The 20,766-nt window shown below is 41.5% G+C and overlaps 1 protein-coding gene across 1 annotated transcript in view; it reads left to right on the forward strand.

The window, feature by feature from the left end:
• Nucleotides 1-369: 369 nt before the first annotated feature.
• il10rb (interleukin 10 receptor, beta) overlaps nucleotides 370-20,766 on the forward strand; it is a 54,734-nt gene continuing 34,337 nt past the window's right edge. Inside the window, exon 1 of the mRNA XM_049594867.1 lies at nucleotides 370-537. Within this exon, the coding sequence (XP_049450824.1) occupies nucleotides 432-537 (106 nt within the window). The 5' untranslated portion in view covers nucleotides 370-431. The remainder of the gene's footprint in view (nucleotides 538-20,766) is intronic.

Raw genomic sequence — 20,766 nt, forward strand, 5'->3', positions numbered from 1 at the left:
TTAGAAATGTGTCTATTTTTCATAAAACCAGACTGCGATTCATCAATAATTGAATCAAGGACTATTTTAAGTCGTTTGGCAAATATCAAAGCGATAATTTTATAATCATTATTGAGCAGACATATAGATATATATCTCTAATTTTCAATGAGAAGCAATCTTTTTTGGGCTTGGGAATCAATGCAATTAGACCTTGAGTGAGGGTAGGAGGGAGAGCATTATTACTTATACATTCTGAGAAAACCTGTAACAAGAATGGGGCTAGCTGCTTTGAGAAGGATTTATAAAATTCTGCAGTTATGCCATCGGTATTGAAGTCGTCAGACGTTTGTACTTGTTCTACCAGGCGTTTATTTTGAAAGTGCAACCGGAACAGTGCAGCATTGACACATCGACTGGTGGAGACAGGAGAGCGAGTCTGAACGGAGACGATGAAAGCATATGAAAAACTGTCAGTAACATTACCTCGAAAAATATCAACCATGTCTGCTGCTTTTTACATCTGCCTTCTCTTCTTGTGCCTCCAAACCAACGGCGGTAAGTTATTTTGCTGGCTAGCATGCTAACGTTCGTCCGGTTGTTTTCCAAATTGTTAAGGGTAACGTTAACGTTAGCTATTTTGTCCACTGACTGTGGTAGTGGTAACATTAGCTAACGCTAAAGTGAAGTTCTCCCAAGATACAAACCATAACTACACCTAGCGAAGCTACAGGCCTAACGTTAACTGTCAGCCTCCCTAGGAGTGTACTGTCATTTGAATTTAAGAACCCCCCCCCCCGTGTCTTAAGTAAGTTGGTGGCGTATTAACCTGTTTTCTGTCTGTCGAAGTCAGGCATCGCACGCATTTATTACTGTTAGCTAATCGCACAGTAATATGTGTGTAACTGCTGCACTTTAATACAACTGCAAGCTCATAATTACTGTTAGGTTTGCTTACATTTAGCTGAAACGCAAACTCAGTGGTTAGCCTGACATGTACAGAACATAGACGTGCAATGTTGAGGTTCTTTATTGGTTAATATGGTCAGAAAAACCGAAAGTATCGTTATTGAACAATGACGTTCTCAGTGTGTGCTTCATGTCAGTAACGTTATAGGAGTAACATGCTTAAAAATAGAGATAAAGGTTTAGAATAGCTTCGACAATTTGAGGGATAAAAGATTGTTCACTCAAACAGTGCAGTTTGAAAACAGTCATTAATGTCATATGGGTCATGGACAGTGGAAAATGAATGTACTGTTGAAACTTCAAGAATGCAGATAAAGGTTATCTGTGGCTTCATATGTGCTCAAGTACTCAGAATTGACAACATACATTCAAATCTTATTAGCATGATTGTATAAGAAAATGTTAAAGCTACATTGTATTTGACTTTGTAAACAGTGTAATAAGAATTGTTTAGGTCAGGTTGTCTTGGTTCAACATTTCTTCCTGATCATTTTTAGCATTGTTTTCACTTGTGCCATTGCTCTCTCTCTCTCTCTCTCTCTCTCTCTCTCAAATTCAATTCAATTCAAACAGCTTTATTGGCATGAACAGAAATATGTTGTTGCCAAACCATTTTACATAATATTTACATACAAACTTACAATATTACAATTCAATACAATACAATATAATTTATACTGTTATAGTGAGTGAGTCTCTCAGGTTGTGACAGGGAGATACATATTTAGCTGCCAGAGGAGTTGCTGCCCCTTCACCCAGCAGAACTGAAAGTTTCTCCTCTGGTGTTAACATATGAAAGTCTGTTATATTCTTAACTATTTCCCCAAAGTGCAAGTTTCTTATTGAAGAAAACTTGTCGCAGTGGAGGAGGAAGTGCATCTCTGATCTCTCCTGTGGAGCAGTGACCACATACACGCTCCTCTCTGGGCAGCCATGTCTGTCTGTGTCTTCCTATCTCTACAGGTAGTTGGTGGTCACTGAGCCTGTATTTGGTCAGGCTCCGTCTCTGCTTCATATCTCTGACAGAGTGGAGATATTCTGCCAATTTATATTTTCTGTTCAGAGTCAAATAACAATTTAGTCTATTTTGAGTTTTTGTTTCATTTTTCCAATGTTGTAAGTATAGATCTTTTGATTGATTCGTAATTAGTTTTATTTTGTTGTGTTGTTTTGGAGCTGTGTTGATGGAGTCTGGTTAGTTAGCTTCACCATCAGCTGAGTGAGGGGGCTGTTTTCAGGGTTCAGCTCTTGGGTTTTTAGTGCTTTGAATGGATGTGTCTTTTGGACTTGTGTTTAGATGTGTCCAAAATTTTATTGCCCGTTTCGAACAATGTGTAATGCATACATTGCCCTGCAAGCTTTTTCTTTGAGTGCATTTACTGCCATGTTGAAACTTCCTGATGCAGATATGGTCAGACCAAGGTAAGTATAATTTTTTGTGTGTTCAATTACCGTATTGTTTAAAGTAAAATGGTATTTGTGACATCTGGGCTTTTTTTTTAAAAATATCATAACATTGGGTTTTCTTAAAATTTACATCCAAGGCCCAGTTATGGCAGTATTGTTCCAGGATGGTCAGGTTATGTTGAAGACCATCACTGGTTGGGGACAAGATAATCAGGTCATCTTCATCCGGATTTTCTCAATTGTGGAATCAATAACAGGGCTCGACAGTGCGAGCGTTTCACTCGCATTTGCGACTAAAAATAGGTGTGTGCGAACTGTAGAAAATATTTAGGGGCACATGTGCGCATAAAAAAATCAGCCGAAGCAACCTATATTTTTGTCAATAAAAAAATATGATAATATAACCGCAAATGTTGGAGGAACTCCAGCCACCTTCCCTCTTCCCTCTTCCCCGTGTGACACGGTTATGGGCGGTTTTCCAAGCCACTGTCGGCATAATGAATATAACGGCCGGGGTCCACAGCGTAGCGTCGCGGTGTATTCATATGGGCTCCACTGACTGCGTACGGAAGCGAGACGTAGAGAAGCCGAGCCGAGAGGCTGCATGTAGGCTGCATGAAATGTTAAAGCATTTTCCACCTAAGTTATTACATATATTTGAGTTATCTACAAGTTTACTGTACTGTTTGTCATCTACTCGCTTTCAAATGTTTGCCACGGACATTTACACAATGTCACGGATAAACATGGGTAAATGCATGAAAAAAAATCATCACATATCACCTCTGATAATGGTTTATTCATTTAAAAACACATTGTGCTCGTTTAGCACACTATTTCATGTAGTTTTTATCTGCTGGAGGGTCGCGTAGGGGAGCGTAGCGCGACAAAAATAGAAGAGCATCCTAAAATAGAGAGTTGTTGCGCCGCTCCCGTTGCCAGTGGAGTCACTGTAATTGATTAACAGGGGGGCGAGCTGCTACGGGACTCACGCTGCAGACGTGTCATGCCTCTGACGTGCCCAGTGGATCTCGGCCGTAAGTCCCACTGTCGGCAGGGTGGAAATAAGTCAAAGTGTGGCGGAGGCAGGGACGGTTTTTGCTATGGGCAATGTGGGCGACCGGCCAGGGCGCAATCTATGTGAGGGCGCATGAGCGCCCTCCAAAAAAACCCAAAACAAACAACAACAACAAAAAAAAAAAACCTCTCCAGTTTTCTAGACTACCGCTCATTTCCACGTCATGTTAGTGGCGGTTGTGACAGGAATACGGCGGAGGATCATAGTGCGCAAGATAACGGCTTACCGTGACAGAGAAGTCCGATTCCAGGTCCAGTAATTTCCTCTTTCGTTGGTGTCATGACTGCCCAGTAGTACCTGGACAACCGAGGCGTGGCGGCACACAGGTATGTAGCGTGTCAGAGGAGAAACGAGCCGTTCACATTTCTCTCTTGTGGCAGCCAGGTAACGGTCCACAAACCTCACCGCACTTTAGGGACTGTTCTTTACTTATGAAGGGACTGTCAGGGGAGGAGGGTGGCTGGTTGATTTTTATCTTATTTATTTATTTTATTTTGATCCCCCCTATGTTAATCACTTATTGATGCAGTTAGGGACCGTTCTCCACGGCCAGGCTGTCGGCTGGGTGGGAATAAGTCAAAGTGTGGTGGAGAACAGGGACCGGGAAAAGAGGCTCCGTTCTCCCCATAGTTAGGGACCGTTCGCCACGGTACCGCTGCTGGGCAGGGTGGAAATAAGTCCTGCAGAGTTTCAGAGGACCTGGAGAATGTCTTTGGATAGTAATAACATTATATAAGATAATCATATTGCAAAGATAATATATATAAGATAATAACATTAAAGACAAAATTAAATTGCAATACTTTTTCAAAACTTGATTTTACCTGTCTGTACATTTTGTATACAAATTCATAAATTATTTTGCTTGTAAATGTCTATTTGCATCCCATTTATTACAGAAAACACATTATTTGATCAATTTACATTGTGCCCCTAAACTTCTTTGTGCGCTCCTTACTTTTTCAACTTAGGAGCACATGTGCTCCTTGGGAAAAAAGTTAGCGTCAAGCCCTGAATAAAGGTGTATCTTATCTTATCTTATCTTATCTTAGAGTAAATAAGTAAATATCTAATCTCTGTGTCAAAGAGTGTGAGGCCTGGAGCTGTTGAGCAGTTCAACTGGTCTGCAAGTTCATTTATATACAGGTTGAATAATGTGGGACTTGATTGTGAATTTTCACAGCACATTTGTTGTGTTTGTACATGCATTTAATGACATCATATGTTTTACCACCTAGTCCACTTTGAAGGATTTTGTAAAAAAGTCCTTCATGCCAAATGGAATCAAAAGCTTTTTTGAAATCAATGAAACAAGCACATATTTTCCCTCCATTTTTTTGGTGGACATGTTTATTAATTAAGGTGTGTAAGGTATATATATATATATGATCAGAGGTTTGGGAATTTGGAAGAAAGCCAATTTAACATTTACTAAGTATGTCTTTTTCTTGAATAAAGGCTAGTATCCTGGAATTCAGGATACTACAAAATATTTTCCCAAGGTTGCTGCTCACACAGATCCCTCTGTAGTAATTAGGGTCTAATTTATTTCCATTTTTATAGATTGGGGTGATCAGCCCCTGGTTCCAGACATCAGGAAAGCAGCCAGTGGTCAGAACCATGTTAGACAGTTTAACAACTGCAGTTTGCAATTCAGGGGTACTGTTCTTCAACATTTCATTTTGATGCAATCCGTGCCACAAGCTTTTTTTTGATTTAAGAGTTTTCAGTTTGTCTGTTAACTCTTTTTGTGTAATTGGGTAATCTAATGGATGTTGGTTATTCTTGATAGCTGATTCAAGGTTGCCTAACTTTGTTTTAATTTCCATTTGATTTAGACTTAGATCTTCAGGTGAGATATTTTTATAGAGGTCATTAGGGTCCGGGCAGCTAAGCTGCCAGGACACTATTCAGGGTCCGACATTAACAGTTGCCCGAATGCCCGGGGCAAGTAAAAATAGTCGGCGGGCCAGCAGACCCTGCGCAGACATGCTCGATCGGGCAAGCAGCACCGACTCGGACACACACACACACATACCGGACAGCCTCTCAGTCCTTACCCGCTAACGTTAGCTCATGTACCACACAGAAACTTTTACAAAGGGTCATAATGTGCTTCTAGTGACTGTCAAATCGCCAGCGAAAGTTGTTTTAAATGCGGACACGGAGAGCATGCTGCCTGCTCTCATGGGACAAAGATCCTCTGAGAAGAAGGACGGTTCACTCTGCTCTGCCGCCATGAACAAACTGGGAGGCAAAGATCCTCTCTGAGGAAGATGGTTCACTTTGCTGCAGGGTTCACCAAAACATTTTTTTGTTTTTTTTTTTCTTTTAATAAATTGAACACACATTAAAGAACATACAAGATCCTGTAGAGAATTAATATATATAATACAATACAATAAACATTGTCAAATTAAATGAAGGAAGAGGATTTTTTTAAAGGTAAATTAAATATTGGGGATTTATGTAAAAGTATACATAGAGACATATAAATAATTAAATATATGTAGGCTATGTTAGGTGAATACTCCTGTCAGTGACCCTGACCGCTGGCACTGGCAAAAGAACTGGAGTTGGTCCCTGGACACTGCACTGCGGCTGCCCACTGCTCCTAGTGTATACAGTAGGATGGGTCAAATGCAGAGGTCAAATTTCGTTTCAATGTATGTAATGTGCTGAGAAAGGACAATAAAGAATCTTCTAATAATAATTTCTTAATAACTAGGAGATAACAAAAGAATAAAGAGATTTCAAAGACTTAAAAAAAAAAACATGAATCAAAACAACAAGAAACGAGATATATCCCCAGTCATGCACACCCAGTTTTAATTAACTCAATACTGTTTTTCAACACATACAGTACAGGCCAAAAGTTTGGACACACCTTCTCATTTAATGCGTTTTCTTTATTTTCATGACTGTTTACATTGTAGATTCTCACTGAAGGCATCAAAACTATGAATGAACACATGTGGAGTTATGTACTTAACAAAAAAAGGTGAAATAACTGAAAACATGTTTTATATTCTAGTTTCTTCAAAATAGCCACCCTTTGCTCTGATTACTGCTTTGCACACTCTTGGCATTCTCTCCATGAGCTTCAAGAGGTAGTCACCTGAAATGGTTTTCCAACAGTCTTGAAGGACTTCCCAGAGGTGTTTAGCACTTGTTGGCCCCTTTGCCTTCACTCCGCGGTCCAGCTCACCCCAAACCATCTCGATTGGGTTCAGGTCCGGTGACTGTGGAGGCCAGGTCATCTGCCGCAGCACTCTATCACTCTCCTTCTTGGTCAAATAGCCCTTACACAGCCTGGAGGTGTGTTTGGGGTCATTGTCCTGTTGAAAAATAAATGATCGTCCAACTAAACGCAAACCGGATGGGATGGCATGTCGCTGCAGGATGCTGTGGTAGCCATGCTGGTTCAGTGTGCCTTCAGTTTTGAATAAATCCCCAACAGTGTCACCAGCAAACCATCACACCTCCTCCTCCATGCTTCACAGTGGGAACCAGGCATGTGGAATCCATCCGTTCACCTTTTCTGCGTCTCACAAAGACACGGCGGTTGGAACCAAAGATCTCAAATTTGGACTCATCAGACCAAAGCACAGATTTCCACTGGTCTAATGTCCATTCCTTGTGTTTCTTGGCTCAAACAAATCTCTTCTGCTTGTTGCCTCTCCTTAGCAGTGGTTTCCTAGCAGCTATTTGACCATGAAGGCCTGATTTGCGCAGTCTCCTCTTAACAGTTGTTCTAGAGATGGGTCTGCTGCTAGAACTCTGTGTGGCATTCATCTGGTCTCTGATCTGAGCTGCTGTTAACTTGCGATTTCTGAGGCTGGTGACTCGGATGAACTTATCCTCAGAAGCAGAGGTGACTCTTGGTCTTCCTTTCCTGGGTCGGTCCTCATGTGTGCCAGTTTCATTGTAGCGTTTGATGGTTTTTGCGTCTCCACTTGGGGACACATTTAAAGTTTTTGCAATTTTCCGGACTGACTGACCTTCATTTCTTAAAGTAATGATGGCCACTCGTTTTTCTTTAGTTAGCTGATTGGTTCTTGCCATAATATGAATTTTAACAGTTGTCCAATAGGGCTGTCGGCTGTGTATTAACCTGACTTCTGCACAACACAACTGATGGTCCCAACCCCATCGATAAAGCAAGAAATTCCACTAATTAACCCTGATAAGGCACACCTGTGAAGTGGAAACCATTTCAGGTGACTACCTCTTGAAGCTCATCGAGAGAATGCCAAGAGTGTGCAAAGCAGTAATCAGAGCAAAGGGTGGCTATTTTGAAGAAACTAGAATATAAAACATGTTTTCAGTTATTTCACCTTTTTTTGTTAAGTACATAACTCCACATGTGTTCATTCATAGTTTTGATGCCTTCAGTGAGAATCTACAATGTAAATAGTCATGAAAATAAAGAAAATGCATTGAATGAGAAGGTGTGTCCAAACTTTTGGCCTGTACTGTATCTCTGTGTAGAGAGAGTTGTAGAACTCTTCTTCGTGGTATGGTGACTCTGATGGAGGGATGTATATTGCACACAAATATAAATCTAGCTCGCAAATGCCTATCTCTTTATTAATTTTGAACCAAATGTGGTTTTTGCCTTGTTGTACTGTTGTGATGTGTGTGGTGATATCAGCTTTGAACCAGATCACCATTCCTCCTGAGTCTCTACCACGGTGCACTGTGCTCAGCCTAACTGAAGGCGCTGTGATCTCATTCTATCCTGTGGGACATCAGGTAACTGCATCAGATTGACACCATGTTTCTATTAAAATCAAAATGTCAGTATCTTTTTTGTTATTTAAGAAATCCAGGTCTGTGGTCTTAAGACCAAAAGTACTAGAGTACAAACCCTGAATATTCCAAAAACGGGGTAGGATTGCCAGTTACAGATGCATATGTTCAATCAATTTTCAATCAATCAATTTTATTTATAAAGCCCAATATCACAAATCACAATTTGCCTCACAGGGCTTTACAGCATATGGATTTGGATTTAAATAATTTAGGTGGTCGGGGGACAGACACCGTTTGTATAAAACTATGAAAACTATGGCTGGGTAACTGAACTAGGAGCTCAGAAAAGCGTATAGGACTGCGACTCTGAGTCCTGATCTCAACTCTGGGTTGTCAGGAATTTGAATTACTAATAAAATTTGCCAGGTTCCTAGAAATGAGAGCAGCTCCATCCAAAGTGGGATGAATGCCGTCTCTCCTAATAAGACCAGGTTTTCCCCAGAAAGTTTGCCAATTATTAACGAAACCCACATTGTTTGCTGGACACCATCTGGAAAGCCAGTGATTAAATGATGACATGCGGCTAAACATGTCATCACTGGTCAGATTTAGGAGGGGTCCAGAGAAAACTACGGAGTCCGACATTGTTTTTGCGTGTTCACATACCGAGGCAATATTAATTTTAGTGACCTCCAATTGGTGTAACCGGGTGTCATTGCCGTCGACGTGAATAGCAATCTTACTGAATCTACGTTTAGCTTTAGCCAGCAGTTTTAAATTTGACTCACTGTCGCCCGCTCTGGCGCCAGGGGTACATTTGACTATGGCCGCTGGTGTTGTTAACTTTACGTTCCTCAGAATAGAGCTGCCAATAATCAGAGTTTTATTGTCAGCGGGTGTGTTGCTGAGTGGGGAAAAGCGGTTGGAAACCTGAACAGGCTGGTGGTGAACCGTGGGCTTCGGCTTGGAGCTGCGCCTCTCGTGAACAGTTACCCAGCCTCCCGGCTGCACGGGGGTTACTGGAGGACCACTAGCAGAGGCTACGCTGTGTGACTCTGCACCGGCTACAGGGGACTTGCTAACTACCGCAGCTACTGAATGATTTTCCATGGTGCAGAGCTGCGCTTCTAATTCACTAAGCCTCGCCTCCAACGCAGCAAATAAGCGACACTTGTTACAATTACCACTGTTGCTGAAGGAGGCAGAGGCATAGCTGTGTTGTCACGGCAAAATTTGGGTCTGGTGACACATGTTGAGAGAGCTAACACTAGCGACCCGCTAGTTGCCAACAACAGGCTTAAAAGGCTACTCACTTAATGAGAAAACTGGCATCTCCCTTTAAAAACATTTCGTAATTTGGCCTGCCAGATGACATTGAAAATCTAATTAAAAAAGGGGGGGGGGGGGTCGCTGTCTGTGGGCCACAACACACATATGGACAGTACAAATTTTGTTTAATTTAATAAAAACAAATGACAACAAACTCGGCTCAAAGATAAAATAAATGAAATAAAATAAAAGTAGCATCTGCTTGAATCCGGACGCACACCGGCTTGGTGTGGGAACTTGGGACATATGCGCTACTGAAATTACAGAGCAAAAAAAGAAAAAGGAGAACACAAAAAGAAATTAGCCTAATTAAATAAAATTAAGCAACAATGAAAATAGAATATGGCTAATAAAAACAGTAATAACAGTCACGATCTTTTGGATGTCTGGAGATATGGATGTCATTTTAACTCGCAAGCAGTTCTCCAGATTTTTGTGCGTCGGGCGATTCCTCTCGTGCGTCTTAATGGCATTCATAGAAGAGCAGTTCGACTTGCATGAAAAGGTGGAGGGAAACATTGTCAGCACATAAAAGGCGAGTTTGAGTTTCGAGTTTGAGTTTGAGTTTCCTCTGAGCATGTCATCCCAAAGTCATCCACAGATTGCGCACTTTTGAGCGCATCGCTGAGCAGGGAGGATGTTTGGAAATCAATAAGCTCCAGCTGAAATGCGGGTTTTTTTAGCCAGGGAGGAGAAATCCACACTTCGGACAGTGAGTGGGTCACGGACAAAACCGATGATGTCCTTCGGGATGGAGTAGTCCTCAAACCTGGGCTTGAAATTGGCCTGTAGCTGTTTGATGAAATCCACCATCAGCCCTGTCACTCATCCCTGTGATTTTAGTGTACTGAAGTGCAGGACCCTGCCAGTTGATATGTCTGACTGGAACAACTCCAGTTTCCTGGTGAACGATTCCAGCTTTTCAACCATGTCCACTATGGTTTTGCCTCTCCCCTGTAGCTGCAGGTTAAGCTGGTTCAGACGGCCAAAAATATCTGTAAAAAAATGCTACATTCGACATGGACATTTCATCTTGTAGAAAGGCAAGTTGGTCGTCTGCAGCTCGCATCTTGCTTAATCTCAGGAACGCCTTGACCTCATCCAGTAGCGCACAGAAGCGCTCCAGCGCTTTGCCCTTACTTAACCAGCGCACATCGTTGTGGAGCAGCAGGTCAGCATATGTGTGGCCTCCTCTGACTCAGCCACAAGTTGTCAGAAAAGACGGTGCTGAGTGCTTGATGTACCCCTGATGAAATTAATGACACGCATCACTTTAACCATAACTCCCTTTAGCTCACCACTGAGCCTGGCGCACAGGACACTCTAGTGAATGAGGCAATGCAAACCATGCATTTGCAGCGCGATCACCTTCAATCTGCTCACCAGACCTCTGTGCTTTCCGACCATGGCAGGTGCCCCGTCTGTCACGATGAGGTTGATTTTTTTCAAATGACAATGAATGCAGCCTGAACAATTCCTCCAGTTTGGTAAATATGATGTCTCCCCTCTAATGGAATTAGAGACAGCAACTCCTCTTGAACTCCTTCCCATCAAAATATCTCACATAGACACACATTCTGGCTTACATCTGTGTTGTCAGTGCTCTCATCAGTGGCCAGAGAAAAGTAATTGGCCTGACTCAGACCACTGATAATAACTCAGTGCACAGCATCCGATAGTGCGTCTATGTGCCGGGTAGCAGACCTCATAGAGAGAGGCACCTGTTTCACTGAAGCGATCACTCCATCCATTGACTTATCAGTAGCCAGCTCCTCCAGAACTGCCACCATTACCTCTTTAAACATCTCTGCATCAGTGAATGGTTTGTTGTGCCAGGTGAGCACCCATGCTGCTTTCAGGGACGCACTTGTCACTTTTTGTTGCGCTGTGAGGCCTCGTACTAGGATCCTACTGCTGTGCGCATAACCTGCTGCCAGTGCTTCAAGTTTCTGCTTTTGTGCATCTGTCTGGAGTGGATAGCCAACTCTGAAGTTGCCATGCTTTGTGTTGTGGTGCCGTCTTATATTGTATTCCTTGCAAACTGCAACAACTTTGTTGCAGATTAGACAGACTGGTTTGGCGTTAATAAAGGGATGAACGCATACTTTTCTTTCCATTCTTCTTTTTACGTCCTACCTTTGCTGTCAACTTTTCTTTTCATTGCTTTTGACAGTGACATTTTGTCTTGATAGCTAGCAATATTTTGCTAATGTCTTTGTGCATACAACGCAACCTCCCGCACAAGTTAGGATATAACACAAGAATACGTCGGATATCCAATCCTGAGAGTAAATGTTCATAAAATAATTATTACAGTACGTTAGTTAGGCTCAAAGAAGTAGTCATTTTCAAAATGGAAATGATACACATTTATTGTTAACTGTCATCAGCAGGTTACTATTATAAGCTGCTTTATAACGCAGCCACAGAGTGGAACAGGAGACAAAGAAGTAATAACACACTAATAACAGTCTGTAGCAAATTCAAGTTACTTTATTTTAAACATAACTTTCTTAAATTACTTTTTTGTACAACATATAATAGTATAGATTAGGGAAAAAAAGTTTTGTTTGGTAGAAAAAAAAAGGTTTCGCCCAAGATGTGATGTTTTGGCCCACCATTCAGTTGATGGGAAAAAATTCGGTCCACGGCCAAACTTACTTGCTGAGCCCTGCTGTAGAGGGATTCAAAAAACATTTTATTATTGCAGCCTATCAGGGCTAAAAAAATTGGTCCAAAAACAACAAAAGAAGGTTTCTAATGTCAATAATACCCAATTTATTGAGGTATAGTCCTGTCCTTATTTACAAACAAATCTGTTTTTGAACGTGTGTAGCCTGTTATATAGAGATGTATTAATATATTTTTGTTGAGTCACAAAAAAGGCTATACATGGGATTTATATCTTGTTATCTGCAGGAACAGATAAGTAGGCACTATTCATATGACATATATATGAACACGACAGCAGCAATAGTTGAGTGTTTCCACGGCAACGAGTAAAACAATCTTGAGGGCTGTTTGTCAGCCACTTGCAGTCTATGGAACGCCGAATGGACCAAAACGTCTAATTTGACGTCCGTCTTAAGACGTCAAATTTGTACCTCTTAAGACAACAGAAAATGCCGTGTTAAAACGTCAATTTAGATGTGTGTATGCATGTATATATATATATTGGGGCTGTACTATTCTTGAAAAAATAAATAAATATATATATACATATATATATATTTCATTCAAAATGGTATTCTGACACATTTCTCCTGCAACAGATAATTAAGCATTCCTGCGATTGCAATGCAATTAATTGTGCGGCCCTGGTATATATGTATGTATGTATGTATGTAGATGTATATGTATGTACATGTGGATATATGGATATATATGTATATATAATGAACACAACACTGAATTAGTGAAAAGGAAAAAAAGGAAAAAAAAAAAATCTCACAGGGTGTGAACATACACTTCACATACCACACCCAGTATTCTCCCTTTCCTTCTCTTTTTTTTCCCCCTCCTCCATTCCCATACACTTAACAATTACATCTACTCATGCAAAATCCACACAGATAGAAACTCACATAGAAACACACACAGATTATTCTCCATTTCTACACACAGTATGATTAAAACCCCCACTTTGTCAATGTCACACCTAAACTTGGTTTCCTGGAATGTACATGGCATCCGCTCACAGGCGAAAAAAATTTAAGTGATGGACTTTGTCACGAAATTGAAAACAGATTTTTTTTCTCCTACAAGAAACCCACTTGCTAAAGTCAGAAGAAAAATCTCTTAAAGATCAAAATTTTAATCAAATTTTTTCATCCTGCTATAACAGCAGACAAAGAAGTGTCTCTATCATGGTCCACAAGAGACTACCATTTACTTTAAACAGCACGGTAACAGACCCAGAAGGCCGCTACATCATTATTCAGGCAACAATCTTTGACAAATTATATACAATCGTTAATCTGTATGCCCCTAATAATGATGATCCAGCCTTCTTTCACACAGTCTTCTCTCTACTATCTAACCTATCAGACAGCTCGACAACTATAATTGGAGGAGACTTTAACACAGTCCTAAATGCTTCATTAGACCGATCTAGTAACTCAGTACACACAAAGCAATCACAATCGGCTAAGGTAATACAGGAATATATGGATGATTTTGGGTTTGGCGATGGCTGGAGACTCAAATACCCATCGAAGAGGGAATATACTTTCTTCTCTCCTGTGCATCGCTCATTTTCAAGAATTGACTTTTTTCTCTTAAATAACTCCATCTCACAAAAAATTACCACAAAAATACACCCAATCATTATCAGCGACCATGCACCAATATCACTCAATCTGCAAATAGAAACCACCCATAAACGGTCCCCAACATGCCGCTTTAATATCTCTTTACTGAAAGACCCAGACTTTGACAAAATGGTGAGACGGGAGTGGGCAAACTTTCTTGAAGATAATGACTCTCCAAATTTATCTCCATCTTTAATATGGGAAGCTGGGAAGGCAGTAGTCAGAGGAAAAATTATATCATACTCCTCCTACAAGAAGAAACAGGAATTGCAAGCAGAAAAAAACATTGAGGAAAAATTAAACAACTAACACAGGAATATGAAAACAATCCAAGTGATCAAGTATGGACCCAATTACAGTGTACAAAATCGCAACTGGACAATATTCTATCGAAGAAAACTGAATTTATCATACAGCAACTAAGATATAATAACTTTGAACACAGTAACAAATCAGGAAATTTTTTGGCTAATCAGCTCCAACACAATAAAGAAAAATCTCTGATACCAACAATCCAGGGGCCGTCCTGAAATTACACACAATCTCCCCAGAAGATTAATCAGATTTTCTATTTTTTCTACCATAACTTACATTCAACAGTAAATAATCCAAACCCAGAAGATTTTCAGGCTTTTCTCGATAACCTAAATTTACCTCAATTATCCACGGAACACAGAAATATCTTAGACGCTCCCCTGACTATTAATGACCTACAGAGCGCATTAGACAAAATGCCAACAGGTAAGGCTCCAGGTCCAGACGGCTTTCCTGCCGAATTTATAAAACATTTCTGGACAATATTAGCACCACTTTTCTTCAGGACAGTGACAGAGATCAAAAAGAACTGAGGTATAAGACCTCACATGAATACAGCAGCAATCAAATTATTACTAAAGCCAGACAGAGACCCCACACTTCCTTCTAGCTATCGTCCTCTATCACTAATCAACAGTGATATCAAAATTATCTCAAAGGCACTTGCTTCTAGGCTGGAGAAAATAATCGCATCAATAATTCATAATGATCAAACGGGATTCATTAATGGCAGACACTCAAGTAATAACGTCAGAAGTGTTCTTAATCTGATAAGTAAAGTACAACGCGTTAACACAAAAGCAATTATTCTGTCACTTGATGCAGAAAAAGCCTTCAACAAGGTCAACTGGTCCTTCCTATTTGCCACCCTGAGTGGATTTGGCTTCGGAGAGTCATTTATCCAGTGGGTATCAGCCTTATATAATTCCTCTAAGGCCAGAGTCACCACCAACGGGATCACATCTCAAAGCTTCACTTTGCAGAGAGGAACAAGACAAGGGTGCCCACTCTCACCTCTACTGTTTGCAATATTCATTGAACCACTGGCTATGGCAGTCCATCGGCACAGCAAGATCATAGGTATCCATTCTGCCAATTCAGAGCACAAAATTAATCTATATGCCGACGACATTTTACTTTATGTACAAGAACCGAAATCGTCTTTACATGAAGTATTTAATCTCAACAAATTTTTCTAAACTTTCGGACTACTCCATCAACTGGTCCAAGTCGACAATACTGCCAATAACGGAGAACTCTTGGAATCCTGCAGACCAAAAATTTTCTCTCCCTGTGGGCAACATAAGATATCTTGGCATAAATATTTCATCCAAACTATCAGACTTGGTCCACCTGAACTTTAGCCCGCTGCTAGATAAGATCTGTGGTGAACTGAAGCGTTGGAATAATCTTCCCATCTCCCTCCTGGGATGAATAGCCACAGTAAAAATGAAAATTCTACCCCAAATTAACTATTTTTTTTCCATGATTCCATTCACACCCACATCGAAATGGTTCCTGTCATTAGATTCTGCAATTATAAAATTCTACTCAAAGAACAAAACAGCAAAAATTAGCCTAAGCACCCTTCAGAAAAACAAATTGGAAGGGGGATTGGACGCTCCTAACTTTAAACATTACTATTTAGCTAACCAGCTGCAATGCCTATCCAAATGGTTATATCCTAACGAAGACTACAACTCCTGGCTTGAACTAGAACAGGCGGACTGCAACAATATAAAACTCTCTGACCTCCCGTTTATCACCACTACACTCAGACGTCATAACTGTTTTAAGAACCCAATGATTGCTTCCACCTTGTCAGCCTGGTGGAAAACACTAGAAATCACAAACTCTCAGATAGAACCTTGCTTGCTCTCTCCAATTTGGCACAACACGGTTTTTGAAATTAACAAAAGACCTCTCCATTTTAGCACATGGGAGATGAAGGGAGCAACTCATCTCCACCACCTTTTCCAAGACAATATACTTATGTCATACACAAATTTATTTCAAACTTTTGAAATAAGAAATGGAAATTTTCTACAGTATTTACAATTGATAAAAACAATCAAGAGGAGAATTCCAGCGCCTCAGAACACTCTGCAGCCACCAGAATTTGCCAAACATATTACAAAGCTTTCTCCGAGAAATAAGAAGAACCTTTCTAAGATTTATAAATTACTGTCAGAGACCAGTTCTATACATTTACCAATTTTAAAATGGGAAAAAGAGCTGGGTGTATCACCAGACCCTGACTTCTGGACTCAGATATGCAAAAATACATTCAAGATGACAAGACACACAAATATACAACTTATCCAATTTAAAGTACTCCACAGAACACACATCACACAACAAAAGATGAATAGAATGGGTTTTAGTCAATCTGACATATGCACTCAGTGTACTCAGAACACTGCAGACACCTACTTTCATGCACTCTGGTTATGTTCACCCGTCCAGCACTTTTGGTCAACAGTCATTCAAAAACTCTCCTCCATTTTGGACTGCAGTATCCCATTATCTCCCAACCTGTGCTTAATTGGTGACCTGATGACAATTGACCTCCCAAACAGCCACTGCAATTCTCTTCTTGTAGCTCTCGCCATCGCCAAGAAAACAATCCTAGTCAATTGGAAAGATAAACAGACCCTCAACATCAACCATTGGCTGAATCTCCTTGCAGAACATATTTCGCTGGAGAAAATATCTGCTGGCCACAGAAACCAATTAACATACTTTACAGAAAAATGATCACCATTTATCCACTCACTAAACCTGTCTGTATAGTGCCACTCAGCCTGTGCGCATATGCCACCTGTACATATAAATATTACAACTCAAGATAGACTGTTGTGTAATATGTAACGTGTTTCTGTTAATGATGTAACCCCTAATCCCTCTATCTCTCTCACCACAATATACCACAGCGGTTCATCAGAATTCAAGGTCTTAAGCACGTGTTAGGTGCACCTTCTCTCCCTTGAATCCGGGCCTGCTCCCTGGCTCTGTGGGGGATCGTGGGGCCGGGCGGTTTCCCCTGGGGGGCGGGTGCGTCTGGACTGCTGGCCCTGTGTGCCTGGGGGTGGCGGGGTCTCCTCGTGCTCCCTGGGCCTGGGGCGACGTGGCCGGTCCCCTTTGGGGGGCTGTTTCTGCCTCTGGTGGTGCAGGGGCCTGGTGTGGGGGCTGGGTGCTGCCCGCCGGGGGTGTTCTGGTGCTGCACAGTATGGGCCTGTCCGTTGGTGTGCGGCCAGCGGTGGGGGGCGGGTCAGATGGGCTGGGGATCCGGCTTTGGGTCTGGGGCGGTCTGGGGGGGTACTGGCAGGGTTGCGGGTTGGCCTGTGCTCCTACTCGTCGGGGTTCGGGGGGGCTGGGTGGGGCTCGTCGTCCGTGCCCTCCTGCCCCGCCCGTCTGGGGTGTGTCTCTGGCTCTCTGGGGGTGTTGGCCATTGCCGCCCCGGGTCCTTGGGCCTGCATGGTGTCCTGCGGCCTCTGTGGCTCCCTAGGCGTGGGGTCTGGGCGCTCCTGCGGTCTTGGGGTTCCATACCGCCCGCTTTCCCCCGCAGGGCTGGCCCTGGACCCTGGTGATGGTTTTCATAAACACATTGGGAGGGTTCAAATACACACATGCATGTTCGATACTTCAGCTCCGTGACGCATCGCAAAGAACCGATGGGATCACTTAAAAGGGGCCCACTTGCTTCTCGAACCTACCACACTGCGCTGGCAACTGTTCTCCACAATCAGGCTTTCCTCCTCCACCAGGACTCTCACATTTTTGGTGTTCAGTATAGACTTCTCTTTTGTTTTTGTTTTTCAGTACAGTATAGTAGACATGTATATGTTTATTTTTGATAATCTGTATGGAGCACAACCACCTCAAGGCCACAATACATCAGCTACACTGCCTGTTTCTCCTCTGTTTTTTTGTTTGTTTGTTTGTTGGTTTGTTTGTTTGTTTCCTCCTTCTTCTCTGCATGCACTGTCGTTATATAACTCAGGACTTAAGCACCTGCCTCTCAATCCTCCCTGCTTGTTCCTTACTTTCCCCTTGACACACTTTGGTGTATCACGGCCCTCTCTGGCTCATATTAGGAAGTTTTTCCAATAAAGGCTGATAGGCTAGTCTCCAGGGAGGGTGGGTGACGGTCACAACCACGCACAGTATGGGTATAAAATACTTGACTGCAAGATTAACAGTGCAAAAATCTTCATAAGAAGCTTACGCCCTTTTGTGGCACTAAGCTACGAAGACCAATGCAGACAGGGAAAAGAGAGAAAAAAAAAAGTCAATTTAATTGGGTGCTACCACTTCGTCTATTTCTGAGGGGGTGACCCTTCTGAGGGCGTAAATACAAGAATCTTTGCAAGAGAGAAAACAAGTCCCCACTCAACCTAGCTTGTAGCCTTTGAATTGAGGTTAATAAGAAATAATATTAGGCTACTGAAATGTTCTAATAGACTAGGCCTACCTATCGGCATTTAGGCTACAGTGACAGTGACAGCTCAAGCTGCCAGCATAATCCTCCAATTCTCTTCTCCTAATTTTAAAACTGGACGCAACAGAAAAGACTGAAAACGGAGACACCAGAGTTCAAAATTACGGACACACCAACCTCATAGAAATGGACTGTCCCAAATACTAATCATAAGACACATCACAGGTACGTAGGCAAAATGTATCCTCTACCAAGAGACCACATGACCACAACAAAGGCATATGTACAGCCCAATGCAGCCGCTACGTCAAAAGGAGGTGGAGCATGGAAGCCTTTGCGTCAAAAGGGGGTGGGTATGTTGATGCCAACCAATAGCAACGGACCAAACATCTTAAGACGTTAAAAATTGACGTTGTAACACAATTTGACGTCTTAAGGTGGACGTCGAATTATACGTTTTGGTCCATTCGGCATTCCATAGCAGTCTCTGCCCTCGCAGACTTTACGTGATGATGGAAATACGTCACACTACGTATAACTGAAGTCCGCGAGGCCACAGCCTGCAGGTCCAGAGGGTGGACATTTGAATTCAGCCTCCAACCTGACTGCAGCTTGTTGTTACCGCCTCTTGCTGCAGCTGCCTGCTCTTGTCCACTTTCCAGGCGAGGCGCAGTTCATCTCGAACAAGCCTACTGATGAGTGTAGATGACGTGATCCTCACAGTGAACTAATCATTGTCTGGGACTCTTCCCCTCTCACACACATTAGCCTACACCGGCGGACTCACTCCTTTGCTTTACAACATGAAAAAAAAAAAAAAACAACAAAAAAACCCTCAAAAATTTATGGCTTGCACACGAGCGAGTAGTTGTAAAAAAAAAACAAAAAAAAACACTTGCCTCAATACCTCAACTTTTTTTTTCTTTTTAAGTTTTTATTCAGAAACATCATGTGACTTAACTTAATGAGCTGGCTTTTCAGCGGCATTTGTTTTCTTTTGTTTTTAGTGGTACTCTGATGTAATAACTCCGCCAAAAATTAAAGTGAAACTTAGTTTCCACCCTGTATTGTTTCCTTGTACTGCTCTAAGATGGTTTCATTTGTTAATAATGCTTACTCCTTTAAGTAACACAGTGTTTCCTACAGAATTTGAATCTATGTGTTGAGTGTAAATTCTGAGGTTTTTGCTTGTCTGTGAAGGTAACACAGGCAGAACTCCTCAGAAAATAGAAAATTAAAATGTGGCAGCAGATGTTTTAATTTTGGTGCGCTAGCCCAATTAACAAATGCATGGGAAATCCTGGAAACAGGTTGACAATTCTGTGTGATATCAGGCGGTGGGGTCTCTCCCTCTCCTCTTGCACCATGTGCAGGTCACTTACTAAGTGGGAATTCAGTTCTAGTGAGTCTCTATGGTTATGTTGATGCAATTGCTTTGAAACTTGTCTGGATAGGAACTTTTCACTGCATAAGAAAGTGGTGCATTATAGTAGTATAAGCACCGAAGCTCATTCACATGTTTAGCTGAGGATTTTGTGTATGCCTGAAAGAGTGTGATAAATAAACCTTCACTGAAAAGAGCAACATTGATCACATCGGGGGTTTTTTTGTTTTCATAAAAAGTTCTATTTGAAAATTACTTTATTATTATTATTATTATTATTGTTAATAGCAATGTCCCTAAAAATGGAAAAATTTTGTGTGCCACACCTTGATAACCTGAGGTCCAGTGACACTCAGTGCAATGGAATCTGTATCTGTGACGGCAAAGGAGCTTTTGAGAACATTCTAATTGAGGTCAATTGATGGTAGATTTTGAAGGTTGAATTAATAACAATAATTTGGAACAGGAAAAAGCCGATAGGCGATTAATCGACTGATATCACTTCCACACACCCCGTAGGAAAAATTTGACAGTGTTGAAAGTTAACAGTCCTTGACTTTATTAAAACGGGATAATTGTTGAACTGAACATCCAAGGCAAGTAATACATTCCTAAATAGATAAATAAATCTTGTTCACTGAATACCAAATTAAAGGTGCCGTATGTAAGAATGTGGCCACACACACACACACGCACACAGATGCAAGGCACGCTGGAGACTGATTTGTTCGCCACGTCCTTGATCTTCAAAAAAATCAGTCTGGTTGATGACCCACCTGCACATATGCTACAGTGTACG

The sequence above is a fragment of the Epinephelus fuscoguttatus genome, linkage group LG13, assembly GCF_011397635.1.
Source record: "Epinephelus fuscoguttatus linkage group LG13, E.fuscoguttatus.final_Chr_v1".
Lineage (NCBI taxonomy): Eukaryota > Metazoa > Chordata > Actinopteri > Perciformes > Serranidae > Epinephelus > Epinephelus fuscoguttatus.